General features: G+C 41.5%; 1 protein-coding gene across 2 annotated transcripts in view; it reads left to right on the top strand.

Moving 5' to 3' along the window:
* Positions 1–16,099, top strand: part of DCHS2 (dachsous cadherin-related 2) — a 224,657-nt gene that overhangs the window by 172,217 nt on the left and 36,341 nt on the right. For both annotated transcript variants that reach the window (XM_032779109.1, XM_032779110.1), the window contains 2 exons: positions 2,651–2,890; positions 15,810–15,944. In XM_032779109.1, the coding sequence (XP_032635000.1) occupies positions 2,651–2,890; positions 15,810–15,944 (375 nt within the window). The remainder of the gene's footprint in view (positions 1–2,650; positions 2,891–15,809; positions 15,945–16,099) is intronic.

Here is a 16,099-nt window from a genome sequence, read left to right as displayed (position 1 = left end):
AAATCGATTTAAAGAGCCCTTTAAATCGATTTACAGGGCAGTGTAGTGTGGACGGGTGCAGCGTTAAATCGATTTAACGCTGTTTAAATCGATTTAACGGCGTAGTGTAGACCAGGCCAAAGAGAGACAACACATACTTGTCAGACCTTGCTGTAGGACCTTCTCAGAGCTTGGAACTACTACATAGTAGTTTAAACTACAGCTGGAGGGTGACTTAAGAATAATGAAAATTGTAGGAAAGGGGAAACAGGGAAAGATTCAGAAGAAGAAATATCCCAGGAAAGCACAGGTTTTGTGAATCTTGTACAACTAGTGTGTTTAATCAGTTTGCTTAATTATTTTTCCCATAAGGGGAAGGATACTAGTTGGTGAATTCTTCAATACATGAAAGGTGTATCTGTGTCACAAGGCTAATGGCTCTTATAAACAGACTTTCAGAGCTGTAGAACAGTTCCAGGTTGGGAAAAGTGCTGATTAAGAGTTCAAGGTAAATAAGTGTTAAAAGGATACTTTACTAAACCCTGACTTTCAAATCCTACTTTTCAATTAAACAGAGAAAAAAATGAATGCAAAATATGAATGAACACACAGAAACAAAGCAAAGAATACACAATTCTGAGGAAGCAACAATATGAGTATGTGTTAATACCATTTAACAGTTCATTGTACTTTGTGGGTTTTGGAATACAGTGGCCACTGTGGGCTGGTCTTCAATCAATACAGCAGGAATCGATTTAGCAGGGCTAGTGAAGACCCACTTAATTGATGGCAAATTGCTCTCCGGTCAACCCTGGTACTTCAGCTCCCTGAGAAGAGTAAGGAAAATTGACCGGAAAGCATCTCCCATCGACACAGCGCAGTGAAGACATTGGGATAAGTCAGCCTAAACTTTGCCAACTCCAGCACATAGCTGGAGTAGCGTAACTTAGGTTGACTTACCTCCATACTGAAGACAGACCCTGTGTAGTTACTATTTGAAAGACTCACATTTTGTTCATCAATTTAAAAATCCGACAAAGGGCCAGTAAACCAAAAGAAAGCTGAAAAGGGCTGTGTAAGTATACTTGTATGCTTAAAAGACAATTACCATAAAAAATGGCACCATTTTATTAAGTTCAGATCCCTCTTTGTATTCATAGTAACATCTGATGACTTTCATGACAAAATGTTATTCCTGAGTTAGCACTACAGATAAGAAAGTGAGTTGGATTCTGTTCTTTCTTGTACACCAACACAGTTGTTTTCTAAGGGCTTGTCTACATCAACTTTAGTTCGTGGCAAGCTAGGGTGTGAGTCTACCCAGCCTGCCGTGGTCCACCTGATGTGCATCAACACTTCACTAAAATGCTTTGGTTTAGTTCTTTTTGAAACAATTAGATCAAAGCACGTTAATGAAGTGTTAATGCACGTCAGCAGGGTGCATGTGCACAGTGAGAGTGTGACAGGCTAGTGTGAGGTAGATTCCTCCACCATCAGACTGCGAACTAATTGTTTGCAAAGACAAACCCTTAATTCCAATCAATTACACCAGTGCAACTCCATTGGAAGCCCGATAGGGTACTTCTACACAGGGATAAAAGACCTGCAGTATCATTGTAACTGGGCTGGGTTAGGTGACTCAGGCTTCTGGGGTTTGGGCTGTGGGCTAAAAATCACTGTGTAGACATTTGGGCTTGGGCTAGATCCCAAGCTCTGGAACCCTGCAAGGGTGGAATGTCCCAGAACTCAAGTTTCAGCCCAAGCCTGAATGTCTATACTGTAATTTTTCAGCCGTGGAGCCTGAGCCCCATGAGCCCAAGTGAGCTGATGCAGGTTAGCCATGGGTTTTTTATCCCTATGTAGACATGAATGAAATGTGCTAATGCTGTGGTTCTCAACCAGATATCCAGAGCCCCCTGGGGGGCTGTGAGCAGGTTTCAGGGGATCTGCCAAGTATGCCCAGCATTAGACTCACTAGGGCTCAGGGCAGAAAGCTGAAATCCCACCACATGGGACTGCAGCCCAAGGCACCAAGCCCCATCACCCGGGGCTGAAGCCAAAGCCTGAGCAACTTAGCTTCATGGGGGCCCTGGCAATTGCCCTGCTTGCTACCCTGTAACACCAGCCCTGGCTTTTATATACAGAAAAACAATTGTTGTGCAACAGATGGATGTTTGGAGTTTTTATAGCATGGTGATGAGATCTCAGAAAGAAAAAGGCTGAGAACCACTATGTTAAAGTCTTTAGTACAGAATTAAGAAAGCAGTGGGGTTACATGTATGTCACTGAGGGCGTAATTTGTCTAGTAGAATCTTTAGCATGTGATGATGATACAAGTTAAAAACACAGCCTGACTCACATATGGAGCCCAAGGCTGAGTTTCAGGGCTGTCAAGAGGGTGCTGTGATATCACAGTGCTCTACAGTAGATAGGGGGGAAAAAAAGCATCTTATTTATAAAGTGAACACACTTGATATAGAAATCAGTGCCGCATTTTCAGAGCGAATTGCACATTAAGAGATCATATAAATATTTGCACTACTTGAGCTTCTCTTGGACTGCAGAGGTTAAACGAATAGTGACTGACTATTGTAATAGTGTAATTTACTGTACTAAGGGGGGGTGTTGTAATGAAGGAATGCCCTTTTGACCTTTCTTTTCCTTATAACAGGGTTGCTAACCACAGCCTTTCCTTTGGACCATGAGAGTCAAGAATACTACACTTTGACCATCATGGCTCTTGATGATGGCACACCGTCACTCTCTGCAACCCAGATGCTGACTGTAAGCATTCTTGATGTAAATGATGAGAGGCCAGTATTTCAGAAGCAATTGTATGAAGCTGCAGTTTGTGAAAATCAAAATCCTGGAGAGTTTGTCATTAACGTGGAAGCTGCAGACAGAGATTCAGGTAATTTCAATCATTTTAACCATTACTTTCATACTGGAAATAATGTTAATGACCAGATCTTGGTTCCTAATGTCTGTGCATATGTTAGCCACCTTGTGTTACTTGTAGTTGGGTTTGATTTTGAGTTTCAAAATCTGGCTCTTGGTTCAGAGTCTGAACCTACTTCCAAAGTATAAGAGGTGTTTAGAGTTGGGGTTTGAGTCAGGCCCATCTCTGTTTAACATGTGTGGTGTAAAATAACAGCTCAGATGAGTTTGCAGAAATGGGTGGCACTTTATAGTATTGCCTTTGAATGGAAATTGTGAAAATAGCTAAATCATGAGGGGTACATCTACAGTGTATTAAAAGGCCTGTCGCATTGCCACAGCTGGCCCATGTCAGTTGATTTGGTCTTGGGCTGTGGGGCTAAAAATTGCTGTGTAGACATTCTGGCCTGGGCTGGAGCCCAGCCTCTGAAACCCTCGGGGGTGGGGAGGTGGAGGCAGTCTCAGAGCCCAGATTCTAGCCCAAGTCTAAACATCTCCACTGCAGTTTTTAACTCCAGGTGCCCAAGTCAATTGACTCAGGCTCTGAGACTTGGTGCCTGGGTTTTTTATTGCAGTATAGATGTACTCCATATTTCTAAATCTATGAATGAAAGTGGGCTCTGCAGTAAGGTTTCACTCTTCTCCATCTGCACAGATCACATTGGTGGATTGGGTTCTTAGATTTGATGCTGAAACTTGTCTGGTCAGGTTCAATTTTTGGCTCTCATGCCCTAGTGTAATGCTGCGGTGTTTGGGTTGCAAACACTAAAGGGGAATGTTTCAATTTATTAAAAATTTATATTTAAAAGGTTTCATATTGTATCTACTAATACTGGGCTAGGGAGAACATGTATTTAAACAAAAGACAGAAAAACTAAATGTTGCCTCAAGCTATGTAGCAATGTCCCTTTAAAACATACATCCCAAATGTCAAATTTTCCCAGGAAGGGTCCTATTGCTCCAGCATCCTATATAAAAAAGTTTACATTAGGTTAGCTGTGAGCGTATTTTCAGGGTGAAATCCTGATTCCATTGAAGTCAATGGCAAAACTCGCTATTGACTTCAGTAGGCCAGAATTTCATTCTCTGTGCTTGAAGAAAGAATATTATTACAAAGGACTTGATTCTCCTACCTTTGAAGTGAATGACAAAACTTCAGTTTATATCAGTGAGAACAGAATCAGGGCTAAATTTTGGGAAACCATCACTTTAAAGAAGTAAATCTAGAATTGTGTGGGAACCTGATGTGGAAGGCAGTCAGTGATTTTTTCACCAAAACTTGAAATAGTAAAATAATTGTAAACTAAGTTAAAGTCATTATTAAAGTCAATATCTGCAACTTCTATTCCTTCTAAGCAGAATATTTTGTAGTGTTTGAAAGTTACTTTACTAGATAAAGATAGTGTTATAGTAATGGAACCAGCAAATGTGTATTAATCTCTTCTGGCCAGAGAGGGGCACTGTCATCCTAGATTTTTGTTGTAACAGCACAGAAAAATAATCTTGACCTAGAAGCCAGCTGCAGATCTGTAACATGATGAAAAATTGAGGACATGAAGACTTTGTATATTTTTAAAGTTAATAACACTAAGGTTTTTTCAAAGACGTACAAAATGGATGAGGAAGAGGGTTCCTCATATACTTATACTTCTGTACCACATGGTTTCTTCCTCCACATATGTTTTGCAGTATAGTATAATGCTGTGCTACATTTTAAAAAAAATTGTTAAAGAGCTGGTTAACAAAACTATCTTCTGTACTCAGCAAGATTTACAGTTCTACTACTGTGCTCACAGTCATTGTGAAAGGCAGGTCTGAGGGGGACAGACCAGTGGAGATACCATGTAGGAAAGACTCTTCATGCCCATGTGTGCCACATATATGCCCAAGCTGTACCTAGGAGACCACTGAAGGGAAGAAGTAGGCAGGTAACCCCATGGGTCCATGCATGGTGTGACTCTACATGGCCCAAAGCAACGTAATAGCTGAGCAGTATCTGTGTCCACCCCTTACCACATTCCCCCAAGTATTTATTTTTTGTTAATCACTAACAGTGTGTTCAACACTGTACTCAGTATAGAAGTGAAGGCAATACCTGATGTGAACAGTTTACAATCTAAAAGAGGGATGCAAAGACGCATGGGAAATTTGCTTGAATTCTACTCCCACCCAATCCCCATAATTATTTTTTACTCTTTTCTTGTGAGCAGTGCAGAAATGAAAATTGGGGAGCATTTAGAATGAGGAGGTGGTAGTGGAGACTTGGGAAAATGAGATAGGAAGGACATTCCACGCATAGGGGTGGCATAGAATAGTAGTCAGCAGCAGGCTGTCTGCATACATGCATTGGGTTGGAGCAGTATGTTGTGGCTGAAGGTTCCTTCCTCTAGTTCTGTTATTTTTGAACAGATTTTCTGGTAACCACAGTCCTTCTGTTGGGGCTTTTTCTCCCATTATCAGAATTTGGCCCAGTGTTACATGTATATTGCAGTACTAGTCAAAACCAAAAGGTGGGGAAACATACAACATAATTAAATAAACATACAGCATGTTGAAATAAATGTTATTTGCTTTTTTATATATTTGGGAACAATTATTTTTTGCATATGGGCTGTCACCTTGCTTTTTGAATTACATTGGTGGATAGAGCTACATTTCACATCCTCAAAGTTACCTGTTTGCCCTACATATAGGGCTTACTTTCCTCCCTTCACTGATTCTTTTTTTCGTCTCATTTGTTCCTTGACTGGCACATGGAGGGGTCCTGTTAACTGCTAAATGCACCTTCCAGTCTTCTCTTCCTCACTAGTTCTCCCACTTTGTAGATTCTCTCCCTATAGAAGAGGGAAAGCATGCAGCAGTAAATTAGTTTGTGTTTGACCCAGGCCTCCAGTCTGACCACCACTTTGAAGTATCGGTTATGAAAGACTGTGCATTAGTGGCTGAGGCCACTTTCACTCATTTTGACATCCACTGGACATCCTGCTCCAGTGGTGACCACAGGAAGAGACCTTTAATCATTAGGCAAGCAGCCATTGCATTTCTACTGGCACCCCAGACTGCCCCCTTTTGTCTCAGAAGGAAGACCTCTTGCATTGTATGAGAGGGCCTGTGCTCCTGTAGACTCTCTACCTTCCCCACAGGAACACTAACTCTGTTGTTTCCTTCTTCTGGGCCATTGCACCCAGGGAGCTGTCTTGTCCTAAATTTTGAGCAGTTTCTCCTGAGCATGCTTCCTGTGAGTTCCTCAAGCTCCATCCCAAAAACTATCTGGAGATGCATGCTTTCTGCAGGTCCAGTAGGAGTGTATGTTTCAACTAGGTAAGATACTTGGGTTGAGGAACCCCCTTTATAGCAAAAATCTTGGGCTTTGAACCAGCTCTGTGTGTATTTGATAAGTTCTGCCTTTAAGTTCCTGCTCCCCATTGTCTACAATTCTGAATGTGAGTATCACGAAAACAAAATCAGAGTATTAATAGGGATCTCAGTACCATAAACCTGGATGAGATTTTTTTTGGCTTTTGATGTGCAGAAATTGTTGCTTCAAGTATAGGAACTCAATACTATAGTTGGAAAACAGTGCCTTGTCCTCAGAGGAGTCCTGTTCAGAAGTCCCTGTTTCCAGAGAGTGTGTAGTAATCTTCTTGCCATGTTCTCATACTGCTTCCCACCACATCTATGCATACATGATTGCCTGATTGTTGCATTCTGCCAGGTCCCTGGAAGAGCATGCACACTCGCGCAACTGGCATCACAGGAGAAACTTCATGTTTGAGGCGCTCTGTTGTAGTCACAGGTATTGGGGTTAGTGATGTAGCCCCACGTGATCATTGCATCTCTAGCCTGGCCAACTACTGTGCGCAGTTGATTAAGACAAAACTTTATAGTCTAGAGTTGTTCTTAACCAAGTAGTAGGTGTTCAACTGGTGGGGGCCAGATCACACAGGTTACAGGGACATTATCTACTCTTTTTTTCCATATTGTACCCTTGCCTGTTTGGGTGACAATGTTAAGGGGTTAATGGTGGCAAGAAAATTTTGTCATATCTTTAGGCAATCAAGCATCAGTATTAAATCATATAGAAGATGTCTTGGATCTATGCATTGCTTTGTGCACTCTGCTAGCAACTTTTGCGCATATATCGGGGAGCAATACTTGCGAGGATATAGAGGCTGTTGATATGAGTGGTCTTAAGTATAAGGTCTAGCTTCTTTGTATTAGGGGGTTGTACCCATGCTGCACAGGTATATTCAGCAAAGGAGTAGCAAAGTGCCAGTGCTATTGATCACAGTGTGGATGGATCTGCACCCCTCTTTGATGTAACCAGCTTGCTGAAAACATTGTTTTGTATGATAACCTTAGCTTTGGTTTTCTCAATGTGAGTTCTAAAGGAGAGTGTGTGGTCAAGAGTAACAGCAAGGAATATGGGATTTATGGAATGAGTAAGTGTGTATTAAATATAAGGTGCAGTAAATAGTCCCGCTTCATTCATTTCATATTAGTTGTATGATACAGTAGCATTTTGAAGCTTAGGAACTCTGCAGGAGAGCAGCTACAGAGACTTCCCACCTACTGTAGAGCTTCTGAGCTTTGCCACAGAGAGGATACTGTGGAGCCAAGAGTTAGAGTAAGAGAGAGCATGGGGAAGCCTGACTGTCCATCCTCCTGACTTTTCTCTGGCTGGTGAAGTACAAACTCTTCAGATGGGAGATTCTGAATGGTAGAAAAGTGTTTCCTCGTTGTGGGTTTGTTGGGCTCAAAGCCTTTTTTACCAGTAGTTGGAGCAAAGTTCCACTCAAACTTCCAGAAAAATAATTCCACTTGGGCAGAGAAAAATTCTGTTAAAAAGGGAATGTTTCAGAAAGTTATAAGCAACTGGAAAAGGGGGGTTGGAATGGAAACATTTAAGCTTCCTTAGCAAGAGCTGTCAATAGTGCACCTCCGGAGTCTAAATATGTCACTTGTTCTGCCAGGTGTGTGATATTGTAATGCACTGAATGTATGACCACCACTTCCCTCTCCTGGATAGAGTGTCAGTGTTTATCATCTTCTAATGGACTTGCGGTCCAGTGACTGGAGGCCTGAAGGGAAGATATTATAAGCATTCCCACACTGGCAATTAATCAAGAATGTCCTCTAGCTCAAAGGATAGAAGCTTGTGGTTTTTATTTTAAAGGTTGGAAATTTTATTTCTAATAGTGCATTTATGTGGTTAGCTGACTGTTATGGTAGCTATGTGTCTGTGTAGCATTGGCTACAAATAATGACCATTGTGAAGAATCTGCCCAAGAAGGCCTTAATTAAAGGCCTTTAGTTGCAAAAGGTCAAAGGCTTTTATCGCAAATTCATGTAATCTCTATCCCTAATTCAGCAGTTATCTTCCTTCTCCATTTACAGTGTGTGTACTTTCAGATGCAGTTGACTTGTATCAGCGAATGTAGCCATTTTCTACACAGCTAGAGCTGCAGTGATGCTTTTATATTTAGGTAAAATATACTTTGCATGGGGAAGGGCTGCAGTGGGTTATTGACCTTTTATTTTGCATGAGGTTACTCCAGGGTTGTCTTTTCCATTACACGGTTTTTCTCTTATCTAGAAAGATTTAAGAGCATATTTAATGTATCCTCTTTCTCCTACACAACTTTACTTGTTTTTTGAATGAACATGTTATCCCTTCGAATTAATAAGAAGCAAGTCCATTTACAGTAGTTAGTCCCTTAATCAAATGACAAATAATCATTAAGGTGTATGAATCTATTTCACCAAGGCTAAATTAAAGAAAAACAAGGCCTGGGTTGACAAGACTTTTTTTCTCCTCTCACACTGAGTTTACATGAATACAACTCCAACTCTAATGGACTTAGGGTGACCAGACAGCAAGTGTGAAAAATTGGGACAAGGGTGGAGGTAATAGGAGCCTATATAAGAAAAAGATCCAAAAATCGGGACTGTCCCTATAAAAATCAGGACATCTGGTCACCCTAAATGGAGTTTATCCTGATTTCCATGGTGTATGTGAGAACAGAATCAAGTCCAGGATGTTTGAGCCTAAATAGCTTCAGAATTTGCTAAGAACTCCAACCTTTTCCAGCTGCATTAACTGTACCTAAACTACTAATAGTCTGTTGTTAGTTTAAAAAAAAACACAGAAAAATGATCGAATGGAACTTGTGCAAAGCTGGAATTATACTTGCACAATAGTACAAGATGAATGCAAGTTGCCCTTCATGTATAATACAGGATTAATTTCATTAAAGTTAGTAGTGTGAATGATCTTACTCTATAACCAATTATGGGAATTATGTTATACTTTCCTCTGGAGAGCATTGAAACCACAAGAAAAATGGGAGAAATTATTTTGAATCCGTAATTGATAGGAGTGTGGAATCAGATTTATCCATCTACACAGGAGGCAGGCAGCTTTGAAAAGAAATATAAAAAGAGTCTACCTTTGCTAATTTCCTTATTCTTCAGAGTAGGGGTGGGGAAACTACAGCCTGTGGACTGGATGCGGCCCATGAGCTGTTTTAAACCAGCCCCAAGCTACACCATGTGGCTTGGCCCCACTCCAGCCAGGGCAAGGGTCGGGGACTGCACCACGCAGCTTCTGAAAGCTGTGGCATGGCCCTGCTCCGGCTCCTATGCACTCCAATGGGAGCTGCAGAGGTGGTGGCTGCAGATGGGGCAGCATGCAGAGCCACATGGCCATGACTCTGTGAAGGAGCTGGAGAAGGGACATTCCAATTCTTCTGGGAGCCACTTGAGGTAAGCATCACTTGGAACCTGCACCCCTGAGCCTCTCCCCATGCCCCTGCCCCAGCCCTGATCCCACTGAGTCTCTCCAAACCCCTCAATCCCAGCCCTGAGCACCTTCTTGCACCCCAAACCTCTCATCCCCAGCCCCACCCACACTCTGGAGACCGCACCCCCAGCTGGAACCTGCAGCCCTTCCTTCACCCCTGTCCCAGCCCTTATTCCCCTCCCACCCGCCGAACCCCTCAGTCCTAGCACCTTCCTACACTCCAAACTCCTCATCCCCAGAGCCCACACCCCCTCCTGCATCCCAACCCCAATTTTGTGAGCATTCATGCCCCGCCATACAATTTCTATTCCCCAATGTGGCCCTTGGGCCAAAAAGTTTGCCCACCTCTGTTCCAGAGACACCCAGACATGGTAGTGATCCCATACTATACACCAAGCGATATGTCTGCATGTATAATCAGGAATTACACAGGACAAAGTTATAATGAGCTCATTAAATAGCAATCAGGGTGTTCAAAGGACTAATTAGGAATATAGTATGGACTTCGTACTTGTAAACTCATAGACTCGTAGACTTTAAGGTCAGAAGGGAGAATTATGATCATCTAGTCTGACCTCCTGCAGAATGCAGGCCACAGAATCTCATCCACCCACTCCTGTAATAAACCCCTAACCTATGTCTGAGCTACTGAAGTTCTCAAATCATGGTTTAAAGACTTCCCAGAGAACAAAAGGGTGTCTGCCGGGTGCTAAGATATGGGATGTGGACCTGAGGCTGAAGAGGATCCTAATGGGAGCGGAAAAGAATCCACTGATTGTCCTTCATATGGGAACAAATGATGCGGCTAGATTCTCACTGGAACGTATCAAGGGAGACTATGCCAGTCTGGGGAAGATGCTTAAGGAAATCGAGGCTCAGGTGATCTTCAGTGGGATTCTGCCTGTTCCTGGAGAAGGGCAACAAAGGTGTGACAAGATTACGGTTTCAACAGGTGGCTCAGGCAGTGGTGCTATAAGGAGGACGTTGGGATGTATGGCCAGTGAGAGGCATTCATGGACAAAGGACTGTTCTCTCGGGATGGACTTCACCTGAGTAGAGAGGGAAATAGACTTCTAGGATGGAGGCTGGCACAACTGATTAAGAAAGCTTTATACTACGAATTTGGGGGAATTGGTTGGGAGATGTCCAGGTAATCTCTATGCTGGATTTTAACATTGAGAGGGAAGAAAACGAAGTAAGAAGGGATACAGTTGTGGGTAGGAGAATGGACATAAGGAGGAAGGGTAGTGAAGATAACTGTCTAATAGGTGATACTAGCGGTAGAATGTCAGTGCCTAATCAGGTAAAGAATGTGAATGAAGTCAAACAGCAAAAATTAAGATGTTTGTACACCAATGCGAGGAGCCTAGGTAACAAAATGGAGGAACTAGAGTTACTGGTGCAGGAAGTGAAAACAGATATTATAAGAATAACAGAAACATGGTGGAATAGTAGTCATGCCTGGAGTACAGGTATGTGCTGTTTAGGAAAGACAGAAATAAAGGCAAAGGTGGTGGAGTAACATTGTATATTAATGTACTGTAAAGAAATAAGAATGGAATGGATAAGAGTCTGTCTGGGCAGAAATCACATTTGGGAAGAAAGCTACTAGAGCCTCGCCTGGGATAGTGCTTGAGGTGTGCTATAGACCACCAGGGTCTGATTTGGATATGGATAGAGACCTCTTTAATGTTTTTAATGAAGTAAATACTAATGGAAATTGTGTGATCATGGGAGATGAACTTCCCAGATATAGACTTGTGGACAAGTGCTAGTAATAATAATAGGGCTCGGATTTTCCTGGATGTGATAGCTGATGGATTCCTTCACCAAGTAGATGCAGAACCAACAAGAGAGGATGCCATTTTACATTTGGTTTTGGTGAGTAGTGAAAACCTCATAGAAAAAATAGTTGTAGGGGACAACCTTTGTTCGAGCAATCATGAGCTAATTCAGTTCATACTAAATGGAAGGATAAACAAAAATAGATCTGAGACTAAGGTTTTTGATTTCAAAAGGACTAACTTTAAAAAAAAATTAGGAAATTACTTAGGGAAGTGGATTGGACTGAAGAACTTGTGGATCTAAAGGTGGAGGAGACCTGGAATTACTTCAAGTCATCAAGCCTGCATCCCAAGAATGGGGAAAAAAATCATAGGCAGGAGTTGTTGACCAAGCTGGATGAGTAAGCATCGCAGAGAGGTGATTAAGAAAAAGCAGAAAGCCTACAAGGAGTGGAAGATAGGAGGGATCAACAAGGAAAGCTACCTTACGGAGGTTAGAACATATAGGGATAAAGTGAGAAAGGCCAAAAGCCATGTAGAGTTGGACCTTGCAAAGGGAATTAAAACCAATAATAAAAGGTTCTATAGCTGTATAAATAAAAAGAAAATAAAGAAAGAAGAAGTGTGACCGCTAAACACTGAGGATGGAGTGGAGGTTAAAGATAACACTGCTCTACAGCCAAAATGCTTCTGAAATAAATGTAGTCAAACTTTACTAATTCTGGGTCACTGAGAATGAAAATGATGCTTAAAATTGTTGATTGGCTCTAGTCTAGCTGCTGCCTCCAACAACAGCATGAATCGCTCAGTGAGTAGATTCATTCCGTACTGTCAAAAGGACTGTCCATTCGTCTTCATGGAAGTGATCTGTATGAAACAAATCGACTGGTGTGATGGCACGCCTAACATCACGATCAGATGATGGAGACTGTTCATTGATCACATAACGACGAGCTTAAAGCTTTTGCTGCATAATGGCATGTTTGCCTCATCAGTGTCTGCAGTCCAATGAAGGAAACCTATGAAAATGAAAACTTTGAGGTGCAATAACTATGACCAACAGTGCAGTTTGTGGCGGATTGAGGTGTGCTCTTCTCCGGTGCGACTGGATTACACACAAGTACGCTGTCTTTCTGCGATGGGATAGCATGCATCAGTTCGACAGCTATATTCATTAGAGAGAAAAGTATCCCACTACATCAAAAAGATGGCCACTCCGACAGCATTGGAGCTGGAGGAAATGTTCAGCATCACCACTTGTTGAACAAGGAAGATTTTGTTACCACCCTTACACATCACTGGGTCTGATAAGAACTTTGTAAGGCCATTGACAAAACACACAGTCAATACGTCGTGGAAAATTCCAAGGTAAGTGACGAAATAAAGGAAGGTGCTTTGTTGGTCCTCAGATTCGTGAACTTCTTCAAGATGGAGCATTGACCATGCACTGCGTGGCAAGGAAAAACGGCATGGAAAGCACTATCCAGTTAGTGGCAATATTTCGAAACAACAAGGCAGACACACAGGTTGTGTGGAAACCTCAGGCACAAGCCTGTGCAACATCACTAAAGATACATTTTGACACACTGAGTTTTTTCACAGAACCGACGTGGAGCACGAGCAGGCGATTCACCTGACAGGCAAACAATGGAGAACGCTACAGGGCAATGGACAAATGTTTGCGACTATGCTGACAGTGACAAGAGATGCTCCATTTAAATAAAAACAACAAGACAGCCGCCGAGTGACACTGATAGGATAACATGTAATAATAATTTTTGCCTTTGTTTCAAATAATTTTATTTATATAACCTTTTGCTGATTTTAAAGTAAAAACGGACAGGTAAATATATCATGTAAACACAAACACATGAAAGCTGGTTTACAATTGATTAAAACCTTTACTACACACAACATAGACATAAAATGAACTTAATATCTTAAGAACTAGCCAATCAGTTATTTAATTGTCATTTGAATCAGCACATCAATAATAAATACCACATTTCTTCGAAGCAGACGACTCTCAAAAATGTAGACCAGTGTACTAGGTATGGCCAATATCTAAACAATACTCTCAGCTTTAATGAGCTAATGGAGCTTAGGGATATTGGCAGACAAATGGGAATGAGATAGTGAGATATCAAATCCAAGTAGAACAAACTCAAATATCTTAATGGGACTAAATCACAGGCCAATATCTTCATCCAGAACATAAGGAACTGGCACATGAAGCAGCCATTAATCAATATTTAATGAATCTGTACTACCCATTTAAGAAGGCAAAAGTGATCCGGACTACAGCCTGTCGTTTGAATCTAGTATCAAGGGAAAAATGGAAGGAGAAGGAATGAGATATTGAGGTCATGGTTATGTGACAAAATCACAGATTGGTTGTCAGATAGTGTGCTAAACATCGAATCTCACCCTTGAAGACCGTATCAGATTTTTAGCAAAAGGAACGCATGCATCATTTACCTATTTCACTAGGCTCTATGGTCCAGCAGGGAATTATAATATGAATGAGGACTCAATATGAATAAGAAAGATGGATAAGGAACTAGGGGATCACACGTCACTGAAAGTACACTGTCCAGGCGGAGGGAGGTTACTGTGGATGTCCCAGGGTCAGTTTGGGACCCAACTCTATAACTTTTTATGATGATTTGGCACAAGATGGGAATGTAAAAAGTTGCGCTGACCAGAAGGGAGGTATTGCCATACAGAGAAGACCGGGAATATCCTACCAAGTAAATCGGAACCTGAAACGGATAAAGTAAAGAGAAATTAATAAGTGAAAAGTGCAAGGTCATGCATTTAGGGATTAATAACAAGAATTTTTGTTATAAACTACGGACTCATCAGTTGGAAGTAACAGAGGAGAAGGACCTTGGAGTTTTGGTTGGTCACAGGATGACTATGCGCCCGCCAATGTGATATGACTGTGAAAAAAGCTAATGCACTCTTGGGATGCATCAGGCAAAGTATTTCCAATATTTCATCTGGAATACTGTGTGCAGTTCTGGTCTCCAATGTTTAAGAAAGATGAATTCAAACTGGAACAGGTACAAAGAAGGACTACTAGGATGAGCCAAGGAATGGAAAACCTGTCTTATGAAAGATACTCAAAGAGCTTGGCTTGTTTAGCCTAACCAAAAGAAGGCTGAGGGGAGATATGATTGCTCTCTATAAATATATCAGAGGAATAAATACCAGTGAGGGAAAGGAATTATTTAAACTCAATACTAATGTGGACCCAAGAACAGATGGATATAGACTGGCCATCTGGAAGTTTAGACTTGAAATTAGATGAAGGTTTCTAACCATCAGAGGAGTGAAGATCTGGGACAGCCTTCCAAAGGGAGCAGTGGGGGCAAAAGACTTATCCGGATTCAAGACTAAGCTTGATAAGTTTAGGAAGGGGATGGTATGATGGGATAGCCTAATTTTGGCAAGTAATTGATCTTGACTATTACCGGTAAATATGCCCAATGGCCTGTGATGGGATGTTAGATGGGGTGGGATCTGAATTACTACAGAGAATTATTTCCTGGGTGTCTGGCTGGTGAGTCTTGCCCACATGCTCAGGGTTTAACTGATCATCATATTTGGGATCAAGAAGAAATTTTTCTCCAGGGCAGATAGGCAGAGGCCCTGGGAATTTTTCGCCTTCCTCTGCAGTGTGGGGCGTGGGTCACTTGCTGGAGGATTCTTTGCATTTATATAGGAACTTATATTGGAGGGGAAAATGTTAAACAGTCACTTTTGGGAATCCCAGAAGGCTCTTCAAAACCAAATATTTCATCTTGGAGATTTCTCCCTGGCAAGATCAACTGAAGTAAAGATACCGATGCCTGTCTCTTGAAGTTATCATGGGTTCCTGAACAGGTTCCTTTAGGCACACTGCTTCTGAGATTCACATGAGAAGTGAATCACTAATAATTTTAAGAGCAAACACTTTATTGAGCTGCTAAAATGTGTATTTGCCAAGACTCAGTTACTGCATGATCTTGTTGCTCTTGTCCTCCTTTTTCCTTAACTCCAGTGCTTCTCTACTACATTACCTACACTATTCATGTCACACTAAAACTAGATTATAGATTCATCAGAGCAGGGACCATGTGTTTTCGTTGATTCTGTGAAGTGCCCAGCTCATTTTGTATAAGTTTTCTGCAAACGCAATGCTATTCCATTAATTTCATCCACAGACTAAAGATCACAGAAAAAAAGCATAAAGCAGTGTCCAGAGAGTGGGTTTTTCAACTGGAACTTTTGTATTTTACTGGATTTTCCTTTCTGTTTTTAAGGAATAAATTCCCTGCTTCAGTATGAAATCTTACCAGGAAATGGGTTTGAGATTTTCCAGATAAACTCCGATACTGGAGAGGTGATGACAACTGCCTCACTCGACAGAGAGACCCAAGAGATTCTCAGTATAAAAGGTAACTGTATGAGATGTTTGTACTGTAAAATGGAATGTGGAGAGTGTGGGATCACTTATCATCAGTGTTATCTTTTCTCAATTTCATATGACTTATTCAGATAGGTGTAGCATGATGTTCAGGAACAGAAACCAGCTGTGTTAGCACATGTACTC

The sequence above is a fragment of the Chelonoidis abingdonii genome, chromosome 5, assembly GCF_003597395.2.
Source record: "Chelonoidis abingdonii isolate Lonesome George chromosome 5, CheloAbing_2.0, whole genome shotgun sequence".
Lineage (NCBI taxonomy): Eukaryota > Metazoa > Chordata > Testudines > Testudinidae > Chelonoidis > Chelonoidis abingdonii.
This window is presented reverse-complemented; position numbering and strand designations above follow the sequence as displayed.